The sequence below is a fragment of the Phaseolus vulgaris genome, chromosome 7 (assembly GCF_000499845.2).
Source record: "Phaseolus vulgaris cultivar G19833 chromosome 7, P. vulgaris v2.0, whole genome shotgun sequence".
Classification (NCBI taxonomy): Eukaryota; Viridiplantae; Streptophyta; class Magnoliopsida; order Fabales; family Fabaceae; genus Phaseolus; species Phaseolus vulgaris.
Window position 1 is genome coordinate 32,218,873 of NC_023753.2, and position 20,819 is coordinate 32,239,691.

Sequence of the window (20,819 nt, forward strand, 5' to 3'; positions counted from 1 at the left end):
TAAAGAAAAAAATTCTACAATTGACCAGATATAGAATTTTATATAAGGTAATTTAACATTTTTATTTTAGAATAGTTTTCTTTGACATTTATCATAATGTCATAAGTGAATCTTCATTTTCTTTGAAAGCTCCTTAGACTTTAAGCAAGTTGCAAGAAAATAAAATATAGTTTGATCATTCTTAGAATTATATACTTGATAATTCTTAATGTGATAGGTTTAAAAGTAAATATATATATATATATATATATAAAATAAAGAATAAGTTTGAAATTAAATAATATAAAAAATTAAAATAATAATATGTAAAAAAAATATAGATTGTGAAGTATCTGCAAGAACAGTGGAAGTTAATAGTTTTGAGTGAATTGATTGGTGGTGGTAAGCAGTTGGTGGAAAGACCTTACTTATCACAGCAACATGTCATGCAGAGAACAGTTTGACAGATAGGATAGAAGAAGAGAGTGAGAAAAGAACAAATATGAAATTGAAAAAGAGAAACAGAAAGCAGCTGAGCTCCATCTATGATAGATACATAGTTCAAAGCTTCAAGCTGATTCCTGAAAAGCTTATAGATTTATTTAGCAAGAATGGGTGACTACAATGGTAAAACAGCAGAGAAGGTAATAATACCATGAAAATCTTTGTTGTGGAGAACCTGGGGAGGGACCTGTCTGTCTCCCTTTACGCAACCCAATAAAATAGTACACATGTGTCCACATGCAGCACTGGATGTCTGTGATGCTAATTAATGAATGGTTTGTAAGGCCAAATCCTTAGCCTCCACAAAGGTCCCATGAAACCCATAGGGCACTCGGGATGGCAGAATCACAGTCGCCTCCAACTTCAAGTCCACACCATTCAAAATCTGCAACTCAGATTGCCATGTCACCTCGTCATGCACAAAAGCCATGACGTACCCTTCGTCTTCGTTTCCTCCGCCTATGGGCACAAAGAATGGCTCTCCACCGAACCTTCTGTCCCCGTACTCGTGTTTCCTCATCTCCCCACTCGCCAGGTTCACCTTCGCCACACCGGACACCTTCGGCCACGGTTCAGCAATAGCCATGTACGCGAACTGGGTTTTCCTCCCGAGTCGCTTCCGGTTCACCATCCCCACTTCCAGGTTCATGTTGGGAACCAAAACTCTGCGCGTCGTCCCGCCAGTTCTCAGATTCAGCCTTATTTCGGTTAAGATGGTCGTAAGATTTTCCTCGCTATCGTTGAAGATCGAATCCGGGGGCGTCATGCACGACCCGATTAACACCACCTCGTCTGTGTCGCGTTCCTCCCACGCATTGAAGAGGTGAAAGCAGAACATATTTGGCGTCTCCACCCACAAGATGCTCGACGCGTCTGTTGCGTACTTGGGGAGGACGCCGAACCGCGAAGGCTTCTTGCCATCGTACATCACCGGTGAACCTCCATTCAACATTTCGCCGAGCTTGAAAACCACCTGCTGATCGGGGATTATCACGAAATTCTCTGTGATCGCAAAGTCGTGCGTCATCGTCGAAATGTCGAGGCGGATTTCGACTTCTGGTGACTTCACCTCCTTCGGCGAGAAATTAAAGTACTTGACGCAGGGACTGGTAATGTCGTAGCTCAGAGAGAAAAGCTCGCCGGAGATAGGATCGATCTTAGGATGCGCGATCATAGAGGAATTCAGCTGGTCATGGAAGCTGTAACGACCAATTGTTTTGATGTCGCCGGAGTCGGTGACTCGGAGCTCGTAGGGAAGGTCGTCTTCGGACATTGCGAGGAGTTTTCCGTTGAAGAAAACGAGGCCAGCGTTGGCCGCGCCGGCGCCACGGCGGTGATCGAGTATGCCACACAGACCTCGCCCATAGAAGAGAAGAAGCCTGGCGATGCCGGAATAGCCATGGAGTTGGCCAATTGCCTTGGGGAACACTGGTTTTCCCAGTTGGCTCTCTTGCATGAGTCTCTGCGTTTGGGTGAAACGGCATGCATAGCTTGCGTTGCCGTCGGCGATTTTAACGGCGTGGACCATGCCGTCGCCGTCGAAGAGGTGGTGTCCGGATTTGGGCTGAAACAATGGGTTGGCGCCGTTACGAAGATAGACGCCATTAAGCGCCTCGGGGATGGTGCCGATGACAGGTAAGGAGTGTTGGAGTGGGTGTTCAGGAACGGGAGCGAAGTTTCCGGCGAGTTGGAGGCGTGGGTCCGTAGTTTTGGAGAGCGGTTGTTGAAGCTCGCGTGAAACCAACGCGCTCTCGAACATGTCGAGGGCCATTGCTGCGGCTTTTTGGAATGGGTTCCACTGAATCCTTTTGGGAGTGTCTGTTGTGAACGCAGGGGTGGTGGGTTCTTTGGTATTTTGGGATTTGTGGTGGGGCTGGTTCGGGAAATTGATGACTGAGGGAGATTGAAGAGCACAATCCACCACCTTTCTAATACCCTTCTTCTCAAACCTTGTGGGGAACCCCATATCTGTTAATGAGGAGCAATTAGAGGAGAAAGAAGAGCTTGAGTTCAGCGACATCATCGTCATCATCATGCAGATTCTGTCCCTCCCCTGTTTCAAACCCACAACTCTCCTCTCTCTGTAAACAAATCAAAGGAAAGAGATTGAAAGTAACTAGGAATTGCAGGGAAGGAGGCTGTTCAAATTCTACACACACATGTGTATATATAGTGGAAGCCAAAAGAAGCTCTCTCGTGTTACACAAACGTGATAAAATAAAATTAAAACAAATTATTACTTTAAAAAATAATAAATGAATTATGTAATCATACTTTTAACAAGTAATTTATTTTCCATTTTTTATTTTTTCTCATCTACCTGTACCATTTCATAAAAGAGTATTTTAAACAATCTTATCCTTTAATAGATAAAAATAATATTTTTTATTTAATGAAATAAATAATTAAACATTCTCTTTTATTTTAAAATGATTAAATAACTTTTCTACTTAAAATTAATTACTATATACGTTATATAACTACTCAGCTTGCTTCGAGCATTGGGACCCCTCAATGCAGCACAGCACAATTTGAATTCTACTTCTACAGTTTTTTTAAAAAAATTATGGACTATTTATAACTATTAATGACGTGATTAAAAATTTAAGTCTTTCTTGATGTACTTTTAATCATTTTCACTTTTATAATAAAAAAATAAGAAGTATTCATATTATATGATTATAATTAATAAAAAAATTACTTTTACAGTTGTTATTTTATATAATATTCTTATAAAAAAATTCATAATGATTTTTATTTTGAAAATTATCATATCATTTTTTTTGTTACACTTTTATTTATTTTTTTATAAAAAAAAAATTATCACGCATACACATACATATATTTTTCACTTGTTTATAATAATTATAAACCCGTTTTTATTTATTTATTTAAAACCAAGACATAGAGTAAGAATAAAACACAAAGTTTAAGAAAAGTTAAAAAAAAAATAAAGGTTTTTTTAAAGGCGTGTCATATAAAGAGAATAAAACACGAAGTATAAGGAAAATAAAAATAATAAAGGAACATATTAAAGGAAAAAAAATTAAGTTAAAAGGCGGACAGCCTGTTAAAAAAATAAATATTAAGAATAAAAAATTCAAAGTAAAATTAAAATTCAATAAATGAGCATAAATCATAGGGTGCTAATTCAACACAAAATATATCATTTATTATATTTATTGAATCATATATATATATATATATATATATATATATAATATTATTAATACTGCACCCTATCTATGCATTTAATGTATTTAATATATGTATGCATAAATTTAATATTAATTAATATTTAATGGTTAATTAGTGCTCTTTCAAAATTCTCTTCCTATAAAATTTATAACCGGTAAGGATTTGATCATATAGTAAATATTTTTTAAATGAAAAAAAATCAATTAATTCTCTTGTACTTTCCTCTTTTACTGTTATAAACAAACCAAAATTATTTTATTAGAGATGAGAAGAATAGGGTGGGGTTGGTGAGATTTTATTATACTCCTTTTTAAAGTAGAAATGTATGCATACTTGTTTCTTCATTTTTTTTATCAAATTTGTATGTATTATTTCATATTAAAATATGTTATTAAATAAAAATTACATAAATTTTATGACAACAGTAAAATCTATTGTTTTTGTAATATTTGAGAAATAAGGTTATTTTCACTATAAGAAAATTATTAAATATAAACTAATTTTAGAGATAAGATAATTAGTTATTATATTAATTAAATTATAAACTATTTTATAAATTAAAAAATTATTGTTATGTAAAGTAGTTTCTATTAATAATAAAAATTTATAAAGTATTTTCTAAATTAATATCTAATCATTAGCTATCAATATTTTAGTTACTAATATTTTATGTTATGTTTGGATTAGGAAGTGGAAAGTTGAGGGTGTGGAGAGTAAAAGTGTGAAGATTTGAGAAGAAAGTGTAAAGAAAATTGAGAGTATTTGGATAGGGGTATGTCATAGTGTTTGGATGGGAGAAAAATTTATTGAAATCCATGAGTGATGTGATGGTTGTAGACTCAATTCTCCATATAAATTACACTTTTATTTCTCTATCTAACACTTTTTTTGTCTTTATTTTCCTATCTAGCACCATTTCAAAAGTAAAAAAATAATAGTAAATTAAAAAAAATTGATATTTTTAATGTTTAAAATAGTTAGAAATATAATTAATTAATAAAAAATAAGTTTTTATAAAATAAAAATAAAAAAGTAATAAATTAAAAATGAGAAGAAAAAAAGTACAAAAATAAATAAATATAAAAAATAAAAACAGCATTTGTAAAAACTAAAAAATATATTTCGAATGATTAAATTATAAAATGCGAATGATTAAATTATAATTATACTATGTTTTGTAAAAACTCTTTAATGGATTTACACTCGGATGGTGGATGATATTTTGGGGTGTTACATGAGACTCACTCTTTCGTTGGTATATAGTATATAGTGTGTCTTTTCGGTTTCAAATTTTTAAATTTAAATACTTTATTTAATATATATATATATATTAAATAAATTATATCATTTTAATCAATATTAATAAATTATTATTTTTATATTGCATTTATTTGGTATTATTGTTGCATTTAATTAAGTTATTATTATTCTCATTATTTCATTTAATTCAGTTATCAGTAATAATGATAAATTAGTAATCATTAATTGTTATCATAATTGCATTTAATTAATTATTATTTTTAAACAAATTGTTTATTTTTGTTCTCGGACGGGTTTGGGGACCTGGAGAACAATTGATTATGTTGTCGTGTTCGGTCGGCTTCACACTTTCAATGCTCCTTGATGTGCTCACCTTCCTGGTCGTCCGACTCCTCAAGCGGGTGGGGTACCTACAGAAGGCACTCCAACGCTCAAGTCAGTGGGGTTTCGGCACTCGGTTGTCAGAGTACTGTAGATAATGACGTACCTTTACCCTTGAAATGTGTGATATTTATATTACCTTGATGGGCCTTCGTTGTTGGGCCAAATTAGGGGGTTGGTTTGTGATTAGGGTTGTGTTAGGTCACCCTTAACCTTGGATTAGTCTCACTAATCCGGTCAACCTTTGACTTGAACGCTATCGCTTGGGTCACGGTTTGGTCCCCGAGTTGGGCGAGTTGGCTGACTCGGCCAGTCGTACCAGTACATTTGCCTCCCAGGCTTGAGAGATGGTACAACCGAAGAGTCTGAAAAGTGGGCTCGGGCGGTTCGTGTAATGATGAGTGAAGTGACAGTAAGGGGGCGCCTGAGCGAGTGATGTGATGCGCATTTATGAGGGGGGTTTTGGGCGCCAAGTGATGTGGGTCGTTGGATCAAGCAGATCCAACGACTGAGATCTTGTGACGTTTGGGTTTCCGAGACGCCTTCGGGCTATAAGTAGGGGTTGGGAACAATTGTCTTTCACGCGTGCTAACATTGATTGAGCTCCGACATTCGAACGAATCCGAGCGATCTTAGTCACTTTCCTCGTTCGTCTCAAGGTTAGTTATGTCTACTCATTCGTGTCCGACTTCTTCTTCTACGTTCGCTCGGTCTCCTCTTCCTGAACCTCCCTCTTGTTCGTCGTCTTCTTCTTTATCTTCTTCTTCTTCATCTAATAAGGTTGTCCCGGTCAGGGTAGTTGGGAACGTTGCCTCTCTGACTGAGAAGGTGAGGGGTGACGATGCTGGTAATGCATCGGACAGGTCGGCCTCTTGTGAACGGCCGCGTCCTCATGTGGGGCCTGCCTGGGTTGACCCCAAGGTGTGCAAGGTGGCATCCTTTTTTCATACGGACGCCTCGGTGGCCGAATTTTTTAACGAAGTTCCTGTCCTAAAGGCCTCGACTGAGGAGTCTCTGTTGGCCTTCGGTCCTTGTTCCTTGGAGGATCGTGTGTATAGGGAGCGGTCATCTACCGATCCCCCCTTCTTTTTTTATTTACAGTTGTGTTTTTTCGGATCTCCATGTGTCCCTCCCCTTCGATGCTTTTACGGTCGGTGTCCTTCGCGTGGTGTGTCAAACGTTTGGGGTGCGTCCTCTTCCTTCTTGCGTTTAGCATTTCTATGCGTCCCATCCAGCCGAGTTGGTCAGATGACATTCTTTAGTCAATCGGGCTGGTAACGTATTATTCAAGGCCTTCATGGCCTCCTATAAGAACTTCAAAGATAAATTCTTTAAGGTGTATTGAATTAAATCATCTAGAAAAACTATCCATGTTCACCACTATATTATTTTTACATATATTCTTACTATAAAATATTTTAATAAAATCTTATTTTAAAGACAAAAATAATTAATCAATATAATAACTAAATTAAATATTATTTTATAAAATTAAAAAATATTATATCTAAAATAATTTTTATTATTATTAAAAATTTATAAAATAATTTTTAAATTAATATACAATATTAAGTACTAAAATTTTAACTACAATTTTTAGATTTTAAACTAATCTTTAATTTAAAATTAGAAACTACTACCATTCATTATATAACACAGTGTACCAATATATAAAAACATCCCAAATAAAATTATATCTATAATCCATTTTAACACATGATTCTATCAACAGGGAAATAAAAGTTTGGAATAATTTTTTTTGTAAAGTTAAGAATAATATAGTTTGAAAATAAAATTCTCAAGAACTATTCAAATTTCTATAACTTGATAGAGGTCACTAGATTTTGGAAAACATCTACTATAATATGCTTCTCTTGGTAGTTAAAGCAGATGGTATGGGTTTGAGTTTTTATTTTGTTGAGAAAATAATTTGAAATATTTAAATAGTATTTATTTAATTTGAATATTTTAATAAATTATATAATTTAAATTTATGTGTAAGAATAGTATTGACACATATGATTAAGAGATAATTGTGTATTTAAATTACTCTTTAGCAATGCAAAACTATGTTAGACATATCGGAGACAAATTTTCAATTCTCACATACGACTTCCATATTTCAGTCCTAAATTCTTATGTCTATTGAATTAATATCGTTAGGATCAATCACCATATTGTATTTAAGGTATTGTTTATTTTCAATTTTGTCCTTACAATGTGTGGGTTAGGAAAGGGAGATGTAATTAAATTGTCATTAACATCAGTTCTTAAACAATGTGAAACTATATTGAGCATATCAAAAAAATAAATATAAAATACATGTAAATATAATATGACAAATAAGAATTTATGAAATATATTATTATATAAATTAATATTAATAAATTACATTTTATTTATATAGTTATTTTTCTTAAAATTATAAATAAATTATATAAGTTTTACAAATCAATATTTTGTAATCAATTTTCAATCATTAATGAAAATTAGGATATTTAGAAAAATATAATCAATAAAAGAAAAATAATAAAAAATTGTTATATTTGAGAAAAAATAATTTTTTTTAATATCTTTTGATAAATATTATACTATTCAAATTAACTTCGGATTAAATAAAGGGAAGAAAATTAATGAGAAGAACAAAGAGGAAAATTAATCAACTTTGACTAATTTTTTTACAATTTCATATTTTTTGGAATAAATATTATTTTTTTAAAACTAACAAAAAAAATCATTAAATAAAAACATTTTATAAAGAAAAAAAATTAATTAATATATTAACTAAATTAAATATTATTTTAGAGAATAAAAAATTTATTAACATATAAAGTAGTTTTTATTATTAATAAGATTTATAAACATGGTATCTAATAATTAGATACCAAATTATATATCACTTTAAAATTTAATTTATAAATTTTATTAATAATAAAAATTAGATACCAATTTAATAAATAATTTATAAATTTTATTAATAATAAAAATCACTTTAGACACTAATAAATATTTTTAATCTTTAAAATAATATTTAATTTAGTTAGTAACTAATTATTTTTTGTCTTTAAAATTGATTTTTATTTAATGATTTTCTTGTAATGTAATGTTAATATTAGATTGAAAATTACTTTCTTATATGTTCTATATACAAAATTTTATATCAATATACAATTATTTGATACTTTTTCTACATAATATATACTTTTCAAAATTTATTAAAATGTAAATCATTTAATACATTTTTTATTACAACAAATTTTAGCATAGATAAATACAATAATATAAAATGAAATTATAATGATTGAATTGAGAAATTTTATTTTATATAATTATCAATGATGTGACATTTAATAATTATTTTTTCACATATATATATATATTTATTATGTTACTTCACTACAAAATAAATAGAGACTAATTTTAGAGACAAAAAATAATTAATTACTATATTAACTAAATTAGATACTACCTAAATACTAAATAAAGTTGTATCTAAAGTAAGTTTTATTATTAATAAATAGTATCTAAATTGATATTTAAATACCTACTAAAGTTTTTTTTTTTACCAACTAATTATATTCTAAAGTTAATAGCACAAAATTTTAATAATTAAATAGATACCAATAATATATAATTTAGTTAATATACTTATTAATTATTTTTGTTCTAAAATTAATCTTTATCTATAATTTTTTTTTTTACTCTTTATTCATGTGATAAATAAATTGATTCATAGGATATATTTTGCAGTAGAGTGATATTATATTTATAAAACAAAATTATTAGTAAAAAATTAAAAATATTGCTTTTAACAAGCTAATAGTTCAAGACTATAAAAATAATCTGACAATCATGTTAATTTTTTATTATTCAAAATGTTACTATAGTTAAAAACATGAAAGATAATAAAATTATTACTACAAATGATATGTTAAAATAAATTTCCACTAATTATTAATTATATACGATCTCTTTACTTAACTATAAGTAAGTTACCTAATTTTAAATTAATTAATAATTTTAACTATTTTTATTCAATGTTCTTGATATTATAAAATAAAAAATCAAGATTTAAAATAATCTCAACCATATTTATCAAACATGACTTTTAAATTTAAAAATATTTTATAAAATAATACAATTAAACTAGAAGAAATACAGGCACGATTGCGCTGTGTTTGGATACTTTATTATTTTGTCTTACAGTAATTTTAATTTCATCTTTTATAAATACATTTATGTGTATATATATATATATATGTAATTTATTTATTATATAAATATAAAATAGTTAAATATAGTAAATAATTTTAAACACTTACAATTTAACTGTATTCTGTATAGTGTAGGTAGATAATTCTTTTATTTATGTGATAGTCTCTTCTGTGTGTAAATTAATTTTTTTATTTTATATTTTTGCCCTACTATAATTTAGTTATTTTTTATTGTCTTATTATTTTATAGTGAATTTTTATAATAAATTATGTATTGTAATTTTAAAATATTATTAAAATTAAAATAGATAAAATATTACTGAATAGGAAAATTTCATTGTATATTATTACACGAAGGTTAAGATAGCTAGAGTTTATTTATATTTGAATTTATTGAATAATCCTAGTTGCGGTGTTTAGATTTGAGTTGTAAAATTTGATAAAAGATAATAAAGGAATCATATTTATTTTATTTAAATTATTTTATATTTATATGATCCAGTTGGCAAGTTTTACTTATTCCGTGAGATCACAAAAAATATAACTTTATTAAAGTGTATTTATGAATTTAATTATATTAAATATTCTTTCATTTCAATTAAGCCATATGTAGTTAATTAATTTCTTAAATAATCAGAAATAGTTTATGATGCTGATGCTGATGTGAAAATGAAAGGCTCATTGATTTTGATGTATATACTAACAAAAATCCTTTTGAAATTTAAAAATATATGCTTGTGGAATAGGGTTTTTTAATTTTTGGAATCACGAGGGAGTGAAAAGAAAGATAAATTTGAGGATAGAAAGAGTAAAAATGATATTATTTTGAATTAAAGAAAAGATGGTGAAAAGAAAAGATGGTGAAAAGAAAAGGAAAAATATATGAAAAATTATTAATAATACGACCACTATGATTGGTTAAAAAAAATAATTGATAAAATTGTAAAATTATGATTTTTTCTTTCCTATAAAAAATAATTTAAAATGAAATTTGATTATAGAATTCGTATATGATTAAAACATTATTTCTGTTATAGTTTTTTTTATCATAAAAAAATAGTAGTCATTTAACATTATAAACTCATGTAAAATTGTTAAAAATAGATTTTGATAAAATTAAATAAAAATTATTGTAAAAGATGTAAGTAAAATTATAAAGATAGTAAAACTTAATAAAATAAATCAAAATTAGTGTAAAAATTTAATAACTAATTAATATTAAACAAATAACGATATAATACAAATGGTGAAAAGGAAAATTAAATTATAATAATTATGAGAAAATTAAAAAAATTATAATATCATGAGAAATCATTTGAGGATGTTCCTAAGTCAAATTTTCGTTCTAAATGGTTAAATATTAATTAATCTACTATGTCAAATTATTGGTTTATATTCATGCTCAATCTTAATTGATCTTGTTATTCTTTATTCCGTAAATTTGTTTAAAAAAATACATCAAACTCCATGTATAAACTACGAGAATAATGAACATCATCTTACTCATTGATCTTGACATCAAATTCCACTAACAACTCGTCTTAACACAACAATGTCAAAACACTTTCAGCATCAGTCTTCTTCAAAGCTATCAACATCAACAAAGCAAAACAAAGCATCTCACATAAATCATAACACCTAAAAACTAAGATTTGAAGATTCAACATTGATTTTTAATATTATGATAAAATCTTCACCTACTCATAATATAGTTATGATCATGCTAATCTTTCCTTCAAATATGTATGAGAGACCTCTTACATTACCTATGAATCTACTTTCTAATTATTCACAAAAATCATATAAACAAATAAGTGAGTTACCCTCTAATCAATAATAATTATTAATTTTTATTTATATATTTATAATTATATTATATAATTAATTATATTTGTTTTATTATATATAAATACATAATCAATTATATAATAAATATTTTATTATATTTATATATATATATATAATTGTTATATTAAATATATAGTATATTTTGTATATAATTAATTATTATTATTAATTCATTAATACTTATATTTATAAAAAATAATGAAATATAAAATCTGTATTAGGAAACACAATTTGATAGTTAGTCCTAGCACACAATTACACAACAACCAAGAACCCTCAATCTCACGCGTCCAAACCAAACATCCCGACAGCGAGATGTGGGGTCAAGAATTAAATTCTAATCGCGCGTGGATTTGCGTTCTCGGAGAAATCAAAGCACTTTATATATCGCATTTAAAATGAGAAATTGAAAAGAGAAATTAAATTCTCATTCTAACGTGAAAGGGACAGAACAAAAAGAATGGGGTAGAGTGGACGTGTGTAAAGAATATTCACTAGATTTGAATTAATAGTTCAATTCCGCAATACTCTGGACTGGGTTCTTATCATACACGAAATGATAAGTCTATATGATAAGTAGTTCTACTGATTGAATAAGTCGATGTACTTATCTCTGATGGGTCAGTAGAAAAAGAGCGACCTTGTACAACGCATCGAAGATAGCGAGACCGAGTTTCTCTTCTCTCTCTTATCCGCAGCCTTTCAAACCCTAAAAATTCTCGAATTCTGAGCCCTTTATATAACCCAGGAGGCTCTAGATTTCATGAGGATTTTAAGGTTACCTGGGTTGGGATTGTTAGAGTCGGAGTGAAGAGGGAGAGTTTGTGGTTCACATCTTGTTGGTCGGTGGGATTGGAGTTTTGTACTGTTTTTGGTTCTTTAAAGGTCGTATTGGTTCTGTTCGAAGATCGAGATTCGGAGATCGAAATTAACGGTGTGGTTTTCAGATTGGAGTTCGATATGTCTTCTCTGAGCAGAGAATTGGTGTTTCTCATACTTCAGTTTTTGGAGGAAGAGAAATTCAAAGAATCTGTACACAAGTGAGTGCCTTTACTCCCCTTTTTTTCCCCTATTTCCCTGCAAGTTGCAAGTTGTTATGTCGTGTAATTTGGGTGATGGTTAGGATTTGGTCTGAATTTGAAATGAGGTAATCATGTTTTGAAAGTGTTTATTTTTTCTATGAGTGTTCTGGTTATCTAATTATTGAGGAATGAGGCAAAATAAGAAGAAGAAGAAGAGAGAAATGCTTTAATTTCATATATTAGGGTTTTTTCTTGTAATTTACAATTAATTGAGTATCAGAACTGCTGTGGTTTTTTTGCGTCTACATTACTGGTTTTTGGACGGTTGGGTTTTGTACGAGGGTCAATTACTCTGTCAATTGGGCAAATGCATTGGCAGAACTAGGTGTTAAACTCTGATATTTTGAGGAGGCCAGCTTATGATTTTTTAAAAATTATTTTTTAATTTTTTATAATTTTGAAGAGATACGTATCCCCTATAATCAGACATGCCATCCCTATATACAAGGAGACATTATTATTTACTTTGACACCACCAAAGCCTAACCAATCTCCACTTGAGCACTTGACAAATAACTGCGATTTATTAACTTCTATTTGCCGTACATTAAGATATGTCTAATGTTGAGATTGTTTGAGTCTATTAATGCTTGATAGCCTGGAATATGCAACGATTTTTCTTTCAGCAAGTGTATTAGATCATGTAATGTCTTCTCCTTTCTATGTGGCCATTACACTTTTCGGCTTTATGAATTGGGGAAAACAGTTAACTACTTTAATACATGGAAGCTGAACTTGTAAACCTTTTAATGGTAATAAGCCTGTTCCTTTCACCGAAGTTATATAATGTTCTTACTTGGTGGGCGGATTTGAGAAGATAAAAAGAAAAGCCGAATACCCTTTCGGTTTTCTGAAGTTTTTTGTGTAAGAATTTTCATTATTGTGCCTGTTCATGTTACTCTTTTAAAGGCTTCTTAATGTTTGCAGGCTTGAGAAAGAATCTGGATTCTTTTTCAATATGAAGTACTTTGAGGAAAAAGTGCAGGCTGGTGAGTGGGAAGAGGTTGAGAAGTATTTATCTGGGTTTACCAAAGTTGATGATAATAGATACTCAATGAAAATATTCTTTGAAATTAGGAAACAAAAATATCTGGAAGCACTTGATCGGTATGTGGAACTTCGTATTTTTTTCTTAGTTTTTATAAATGCATTTGTGCTTGTTGTAACACTGCACGTCTTGTTTTATCTATGGTGTTTTTCAAAATTTTAGGCAAGACAAGGCAAAGGCTGTTGAGATATTAGCTGGTGATTTAAAAATGTTCTCCACCTTCAATGAGGAGCTGTACAAAGAAATAACGCAGTTATTAACTCTTAATAATTTCAGGTAATATCTAAAATATATATAATCTAATGGAATACATTGTTTGTCACTGCCTTTTCTTGACTGTTAGGTGGATGAGATTGTACATGTGATTCATGAATCTTTGATTCAATTCACAACTAAATCTAATTAAGTGTTAAGCTTGACAGTAGAGTGGTATTTTGTTTCACATAACAGGGAGAACGAGCAGCTGTCCAAGTACGGCGACACCAAAACTGCTCGAAGCATTATGCTGATAGAGCTGAAAAAACTCATAGAGGCAAATCCTCTTTTCCGTGATAAGCTTATCTTCCCCACCCTTAAGTCATCAAGACTGAGAACTTTAATCAATCAAAGGTATGTATGATTATTTTTTATCCGGTAAATGATCAGAATTTGGAAGGTTTCCCATTCTTTTTTAACTATTTCTTGTAAATTTGAACTTTTAGTTTGTTTTGTGCCTTATTTTTTTTATCAGCGAATTTATATCTGCACCCTATCAATGCAGTCTAAACTGGCAGCACCAGCTCTGCAAAAACCCAAGGCCAAATCCAGATATTAAGACTTTATTCACAGATCACACATGTGCACCTCCAAATGGTCCTCTGGCACCTACACCCGTCAATCTTCCAATTGCTGCAGTTGCAAAGCCCGCTGCTTATACTTCTCTTGGAGCTCACGGTGTATGATACCTTTCATATCAAGCAACTGGTTATCTTGATTTTTTGTTGATAGATAGATACTATAATTGTTACCATGTTGACTAACTAATAATTCAATTTTTTAAATTTTGTAGCCCTTCCCACCAGCTGCTGCAACGGCCAATGCTAATGCTTTGGCTGGTTGGATGGCCAATGCCTCAGCTTCATCATCTGTCCAAGCAGCTATTGTCACGGCATCAACCATACCTGTCCCACAGAGTCAAGGTTAAGATTGTAGTTACCCTATTATTTTCAGTAAAACTGGCTGTACTATTTTTTATGACATTTACATGCCATGCACTAGTGTTTTTTACACTTTTTTAAAAAGCCTTATAATCTTTGGTGTCTTGGCTATTGCAATTTGCTTGGCTAAGTGAATAGGAATCTTTATATTAAATAAAATATCACTTGTTCAATAGTTTCACTATGTGGATACCTGAATTAAAAATCCACATTTCTTTAACAGTGTCTATCTTGAAACGTCCTAGAACACCTCCTGCAACTTCTGCCATGGTTGATTATCAGAATACTGATCATGAACCACTAATGAAAAGGCTTCGTTCTGGTCATTCTGTAGAGGAGGTAACTTTGAAGAATTTCTGTTTAATTTAGTTGTGTCTAACATACTTTATGAAGCCAAATATTTTTGTTACTTTTTTTACTTTTTGATGACTCATGACTGATTTCAGTGTCGTTCGTTTATATAATTTAAGGTTTCTTATCCCTTGGCTCGACAAGCCTCTTGGTCACTGGATGATCTGCCAAGAACTGTGACTATGACATTGCATCAAGGATCCTCTGTGAAAAGCATGGATTTTCATCCTTCTCATCATACCTTACTTCTTGGTAATGTTTATCATAACTGCATTATTCTAATATATTGGTTGTCAAAATACTGACAAAAGCATAATTTAAATTCCTTTTCTTCTAATGATATATATATTTCCATTGATTAGTTGGTTCAAACAATGGAGAAATTACCCTCTGGGAACTCAGTTTGCGAGAAAAGTTGGTCTCAAAGCCATTCAAAATATGGGATGTGTCTGCATGTTCATTACCATTTCAGGTTTCATACAGTGCAATATTTATTGTTTGATATGTAGTACCCTTGGTTATCAGTCTGACCCAAGAAAATAAGTGCAGCATAAACTATTATTGCCAGTATATTATTTTGCCTGGCCACCAGTGTTGCTGCTGGAGAATTCAAAACAATTGTAATTAATGCTGAGAATTTTTCAGGCTGCTGCTGCTGCTGCGAAGGATGCACCTATTTCTGTCAGTCGGGTCACATGGAGCCCTGATGGAAGTTTTGTAGGTACGGAACATTATGTTTCTAAAACCATTTTTGAAGCTGTCAGTAAATATCTAACTGGTTGCTTTTCTGTAGGTATTGCTTTTACTAAACATTTGATTCACCTGTATGCTTACACCGGATCAAATGAGCTAACCCAGCGTATAGAGGTGATATTTTTTTTCTTCACAAAAAGTAGCTAAAGTTTGTTTGCAGTTTAATTTACATTTTCTTTTTAAGCAGGTTGATGCTCATGTTGGGGGTGTGAATGACTTGGCATTTGCTCATCCAAACAAACAGCTGTGTATTGTGACTTGTGGGGATGATAAGTTGATAAAGGTTCACAAAATTTACTTTGCAATTTTTGGATTGTGCAAAAATTATCACTTTTTTCTGATTAAAATCTTGATAGGTATGGGATTTAAATGGACGCAAACTGTTCAGCTTTGAGGGGCACGAGGCACCTGTATATTCCATCTGTCCCCATCACAAAGAGAGCATTCAGGTAAAAAGTGATGCATCTGTAATATTTAATGTTTATACTAATGTTTTCTGCTATATACCGCTTGCTAGAATTTTATAAATCTTTTGTCTATTTCAGTTTTACTATATGTTATTTTGTATTAAACATTTGAACTTATAAAAAGCGGCTTTCATTGTCTTGAAAAATTACAGCCCTTTTTCTGTTACACTGCATGTATTGGCCCCATTGGATGAGAATATGTATTGATTTAACTTATTGCAATTTATATATATGTACACATATACACTCTCTAAATGTTGGTTATGTAATTTTGCAGTTCATATTTTCAACTGCCATTGATGGGAAAATAAAGGCATGGTTATACGACAACATGGGTTCTAGGGTTGACTATGATGCCCCTGGCAACTGGTGCACCACAATGCTTTATAGTGCTGATGGAACTAGGTAAGCTGGATCTTGATGAGGGTATATATTCCTCCAAGTGTCATGCTCAAAGGATACCTATGATGTATTATATTGAAGTTTCCTATGATGTCTTTCATTCTCCATCTTTCTCCAGGTTATTTTCTTGTGGGACAAGTGAAGATGGAGAGTCTTTTCTTGTTGAATGGAATGAAAGTGAAGGAGCCATCAAGAGAACATACAATGGGTTTAGAAAAAAATCTGCTGGCGTTGTGCAGTTTGACACAACCCAAAACCGCTTTTTGGCTGCAGGTGAAGATGGTCAAGTTAAGTTTTGGGACATGGACAATGTTAATCTTGTTATAAGTACTGATGCCAATGGAGGATTACAGGTTGGTATTTATGGTTAACTAATTTATTTCTTCTGGAATATGACACCCAATAAAATATCCTGTGTATATGAATTTGTTTAGAGCCTTCCACGGTTGAGATTCAACAAGGAAGGAAATATTCTGGCGGTTACTACAGTGGACAATGGATTCAAGATACTTGCTAATGCTTCTGGTCTTAGATCTTTAAGAACCATTGAAACTCCCGGATTTGAAGCATTGAGGTCACCCCTTGAATCAACTGCAATTAAGGTAGTGATACAGTTTATTTTTTTGCTTGAACACTGATGTTTAGATCTAAATATGTTTGATGTTACTGTCTACTTTGTTTATGCCATGTAGGTATCTGGCTCTTCTACTGTTAATGTTAGTCCTGTCAACTGTAAAGTGGAAAGAAGCTCCCCTGTCAGGCCTTCTCCAATTCTTGTATGAATCTAACCTTGTGAAGTTAATAATTATTAATTCATTATTATAATGTTAACAATGACATTGATAGTTGCTTCAATTCAGTACACACACTCTAGCATGTGGGCTATTGTTTAGTCCTTTTATTCTTTCTTATAGTATGCTCAAATCAACAATAATTCATTACCCATGTAAACAATGGAGGACCACCTTTTGGATCTTCTGCTTCACACTTTTTGAAAAAACATGTTCTATTTTTGTGGTACCAGTAGATCCAAAAGGCATACACAAATTTGTTTTACTTATAATTTGGCATTTGTATTCCTCTGGAATAAATTAGCTAATTGTTATTTATACCTTCTCTAAGTTGCATGTGTTGTGAATTTTACTGCATCTTAATACTTCTTTGCACATGTATTGATTTTGGCCTTTTCAATAAAGAATGGAGTTGATCCCATGGGCCGAAGTGTGGAAAAACCAAGAACTGTGGAAGATGTAATAGAGAGAGCTACTAAACCATGGCAACTATCTGAAATTCTGGATCCTGTCCAATGTCGGTCAGTTACCATGCCTGAAAGCACAGATTCATCCAGCAAGGTGTGTTGCCATTTGTTTATTTGAGATTGCCATTATTCTATGGCTAACTGTGTCCTGTACGGTGTTTTAATAATCTGATCCATGCATAGGTTGTTAGACTTTTATATACAAACTCTGGCGTTGGTATTTTAGCACTTGGTTCAAATGGTACCCAGAAGCTTTGGAAATGGGCTCGCAATGAACAGAATCCTACTGGGAAGGTAGTCTTCAGCAAATAATTAATTTGCATTTTTTTCCCTTCAGTTCTTTGTTTTCTCTGTGCTTTCCATATGTTTGTTCCTTTCAGTAGAGAACATAATTCTGATGTTAATATGATTACAGGCTACAGCCAATGTTGTTCCACAGCATTGGCAACCCAACAGTGGTCTTCTTATGACTAATGATATATCGGGTGTCAACCTTGAAGAAGCAGTCCCTTGCATTGCACTCTCAAAAAATGACTCATACGTTTTGTCTGCTTGTGGTGGAAAGGTTTCCCTATTTAACATGATGACATTCAAGGTGTGTCCTCCGGATGTACAATTCTGATATTCCATTCATTTGTTTAGTTTACTGATTACTTCACTTTTTAATAGGTAATGACAACATTCATGCCACCACCTCCTGCTTCTACCTTCTTAGCTTTCCATCCCCAGGATAACAACATTATCGCCATTGGGATGGAGGATTCAACCATTCATATCTATAATGTCAGAGTGGACGAGGTGATTACTATCTTTGACTAGTTTTCTTGTTTTGATACTTACACTATTGTTTCTAATAATCTCACACCACTCTTTTCCCTATTTGGGGGTATGTTCCAGGTGAAATCAAAATTGAAGGGTCACCAGAAGCGTATTACTGGTTTAGCTTTTTCAACCAATCTTAACATACTGGTTTCATCTGGTGCTGATGCTCAAGTAAGTCTATTATCTGTTTTCCATTCATACAACATTCAAAGTGGCACGGAAAACCTTTCAAAGTGGATTTCTGGTGCAAGTATTTTGCTGGCTCGCTACACTTAATAACTTGCGTTTTTTATTTTCTTTTGGCAACTAGAGTTACGGATCTGTGTTTTAGTTGTATTTGTGCCTCTTGCATTTTTCTATGCTCAATTTTTTTATTTTCGGGTCTTAAGAATTTTAATTATTTTGTACAGCTTTGTGTATGGAGCATTGATACATGGGAGAAAAGAAAATCAATTCCAATACAACTACCCGCAGGAAAGGCACCTGTTGGTGATACACGAGTACAGTTCCATTCTGATCAACTTCGTTTGTTGGTAGTCCATGAGACTCAGTTGGCAATATATGATGCTTCTAAGATGGAACGGATTCGGCAGGTATGAAACTTCTTCCAATATTGATGAAGCTGCTGGTTGCTGACAATTAAAAATTAGATCCTCATAAATTCCTTTGCTGCAGTGGGTACCCCAAGATGTGCTGCATGCCCCAATATCATATGCAGCCTATTCCTGCAACAGTCAGTTAATTTATGCTACATTTTGTGATGCCAACATTGGTGTGTTTGATGCTGATAGCTTGAGGCTTAGATGTCGAATTGCACCGTCAATATGCTTGTCACCGGCAGCTTTAAATGGGTAGGTTTCAGATTAGTAATTTGGACTCAATTTAGTCTCTCTTATATTAAAGTTGACTAACACACTCTTCTCTCAACACTATTATGGGTAGATTTCCTTTCAGTTCCGCTAAATAACCTATTCCACACTTGATTCAGTGACTCCCACATTCGTCTCACCCAATAGTAAATAATATATATTGCCCAACATTTTTCATGCAGTAAAGAATATGTATGTAGTAAAGAATATGTATGTATATGTATTTTGCTAAACATTTTCTCTTGTACTTGCGCAGTAAAATTCTGCTTAGTCATTTAATACAACAAAGTCGTTGCTGTTTCAATTATGGATATTAAAATGGATTTAGAATTAAAATCATCAATACTATGTTTTTTTAACAAAAAAAAAAGAATCCTCCCTCAGAAACGGGTGCATGGTGATTTTTTATTTGTATTTGCAAAGCCTGAGGTTAGGAGCTTGATCCTTGTGTATTATTGCAGAAGTCCATCTTTGTACCCTCTTGTGGTCGCCGCACATCCACTAGAACCTAATCAGTTTGCTGTTGGTTTGACGGATGGATCTGTGAAAGTGATAGAACCAAGTGAATCAGAGGGTAAGTGGGGATCCTCCCCACCTATGGACAATGGAATAATGAATGGTAGAACAGCATCATCATCTACAACAAGCAACCACACTGCTGATCAGGCTCAAAGATGAGCTCAATTGTATTATACTAGTATAGTTCTTTTCATCTGTAATTTTATCATCTTAGAAGTTTAGATTTTGATTCACCAATGTGTCTCGTCAATATCAGGTCAGAATTCGACATAAAATGCTAAATGCTTAGATGTACCCTGGTGTATACCTTAATTTATTCTAGTTAACTCAATTTTATTGTTTATATATAGTTGTAATGTTCTTGTTCTTGCTTACAAGTGTATCAGTCAATTTTCCTTGCGTGTTATCAATTGTCAATTTATTTATTGCAATTAGGAAAGGTCGTAGAAAATTTCATCTCCATATTGATGAATATTATATTTGTAAGAAATAATGACAAATTTAAGAGAGAGGGTGAACTTTAAAAACATTTTGCAAATTTAAGAAATTAGATTCGGTCTTTACTGAATCAACATATTGAAATTTTCACCAATAATCTTTTAACAGATAAAAAATATATAAAATTTGTATACTAGTTCACTATTTTATAAAGTTATATCTAGTTGCTG

At 31.7% G+C, this 20,819-nt stretch overlaps 2 protein-coding genes across 4 annotated transcripts; one reads left to right on the top strand and one right to left on the bottom strand.

Annotated features, from left to right (window-relative positions):
* Nucleotides 1–487: 487 nt before the first annotated feature.
* On the bottom strand, nt 488–2,642 carry LOC137830056 (9-cis-epoxycarotenoid dioxygenase NCED2, chloroplastic-like). Its single transcript, XM_068637149.1, has one exon. The coding sequence runs from the start codon at nt 2,516–2,518 to the stop codon at nt 749–751; it is 1,770 nt and encodes a 589-aa protein (XP_068493250.1). The 5' UTR covers nt 2,519–2,642; the 3' UTR covers nt 488–748.
* Nucleotides 2,643–11,920: 9,278 nt separating this feature from the next.
* On the top strand, nt 11,921–20,494 carry LOC137830057 (topless-related protein 3-like). Of its 3 annotated transcripts, none has more exons than XM_068637153.1 (25): nt 11,921–12,424; nt 13,394–13,573; nt 13,677–13,790; nt 13,965–14,123; nt 14,275–14,449; nt 14,563–14,692; nt 14,934–15,049; nt 15,181–15,313; nt 15,424–15,533; nt 15,707–15,782; nt 15,855–15,928; nt 16,002–16,097; nt 16,171–16,263; nt 16,559–16,686; nt 16,802–17,036; nt 17,118–17,285; nt 17,376–17,459; nt 17,880–18,035; nt 18,125–18,235; nt 18,357–18,536; nt 18,611–18,739; nt 18,839–18,934; nt 19,174–19,356; nt 19,439–19,614; nt 20,094–20,494. In XM_068637153.1, exons 1-25 carry the CDS (start codon nt 12,345–12,347, stop codon nt 20,308–20,310), a joined length of 3,399 nt encoding a protein of 1,132 aa, XP_068493254.1. In that variant the 5' UTR covers nt 11,921–12,344; the 3' UTR covers nt 20,311–20,494. The 3 variants fall into 3 exon arrangements, with proteins under 3 accessions (XP_068493254.1, XP_068493253.1, XP_068493252.1); XM_068637152.1 differs by having other exon boundaries at nt 11,954–12,424; nt 14,245–14,449; XM_068637151.1 differs by having other exon boundaries at nt 11,954–12,424; nt 15,707–15,928.
* The last annotated feature ends 325 nt before the right edge of the window (nt 20,495–20,819 follow it).

Excerpts from the sequence above, each read along its gene's own strand:
- LOC137830056 (XM_068637149.1), bottom strand. The coding sequence starts at position 2,518 with ATGATGATGACGATGATGTCGCTGAACTCAAGCTCTTCTTTCTCCTCT.
- LOC137830057 (XM_068637151.1), top strand. The coding sequence starts at position 12,345 with ATGTCTTCTCTGAGCAGAGAATTGGTGTTTCTCATACTTCAGTTTTTG. Across the intron at positions 19,357-19,438 it reads AGATGGAACGGATTCGGCAG|TGGGTACCCCAAGATGTGCT; the intron begins GTATGAAACTTC and ends CCTTTGCTGCAG. Across the intron at positions 19,615-20,093 it reads TCACCGGCAGCTTTAAATGG|AAGTCCATCTTTGTACCCTC; the intron begins GTAGGTTTCAGA and ends GTATTATTGCAG.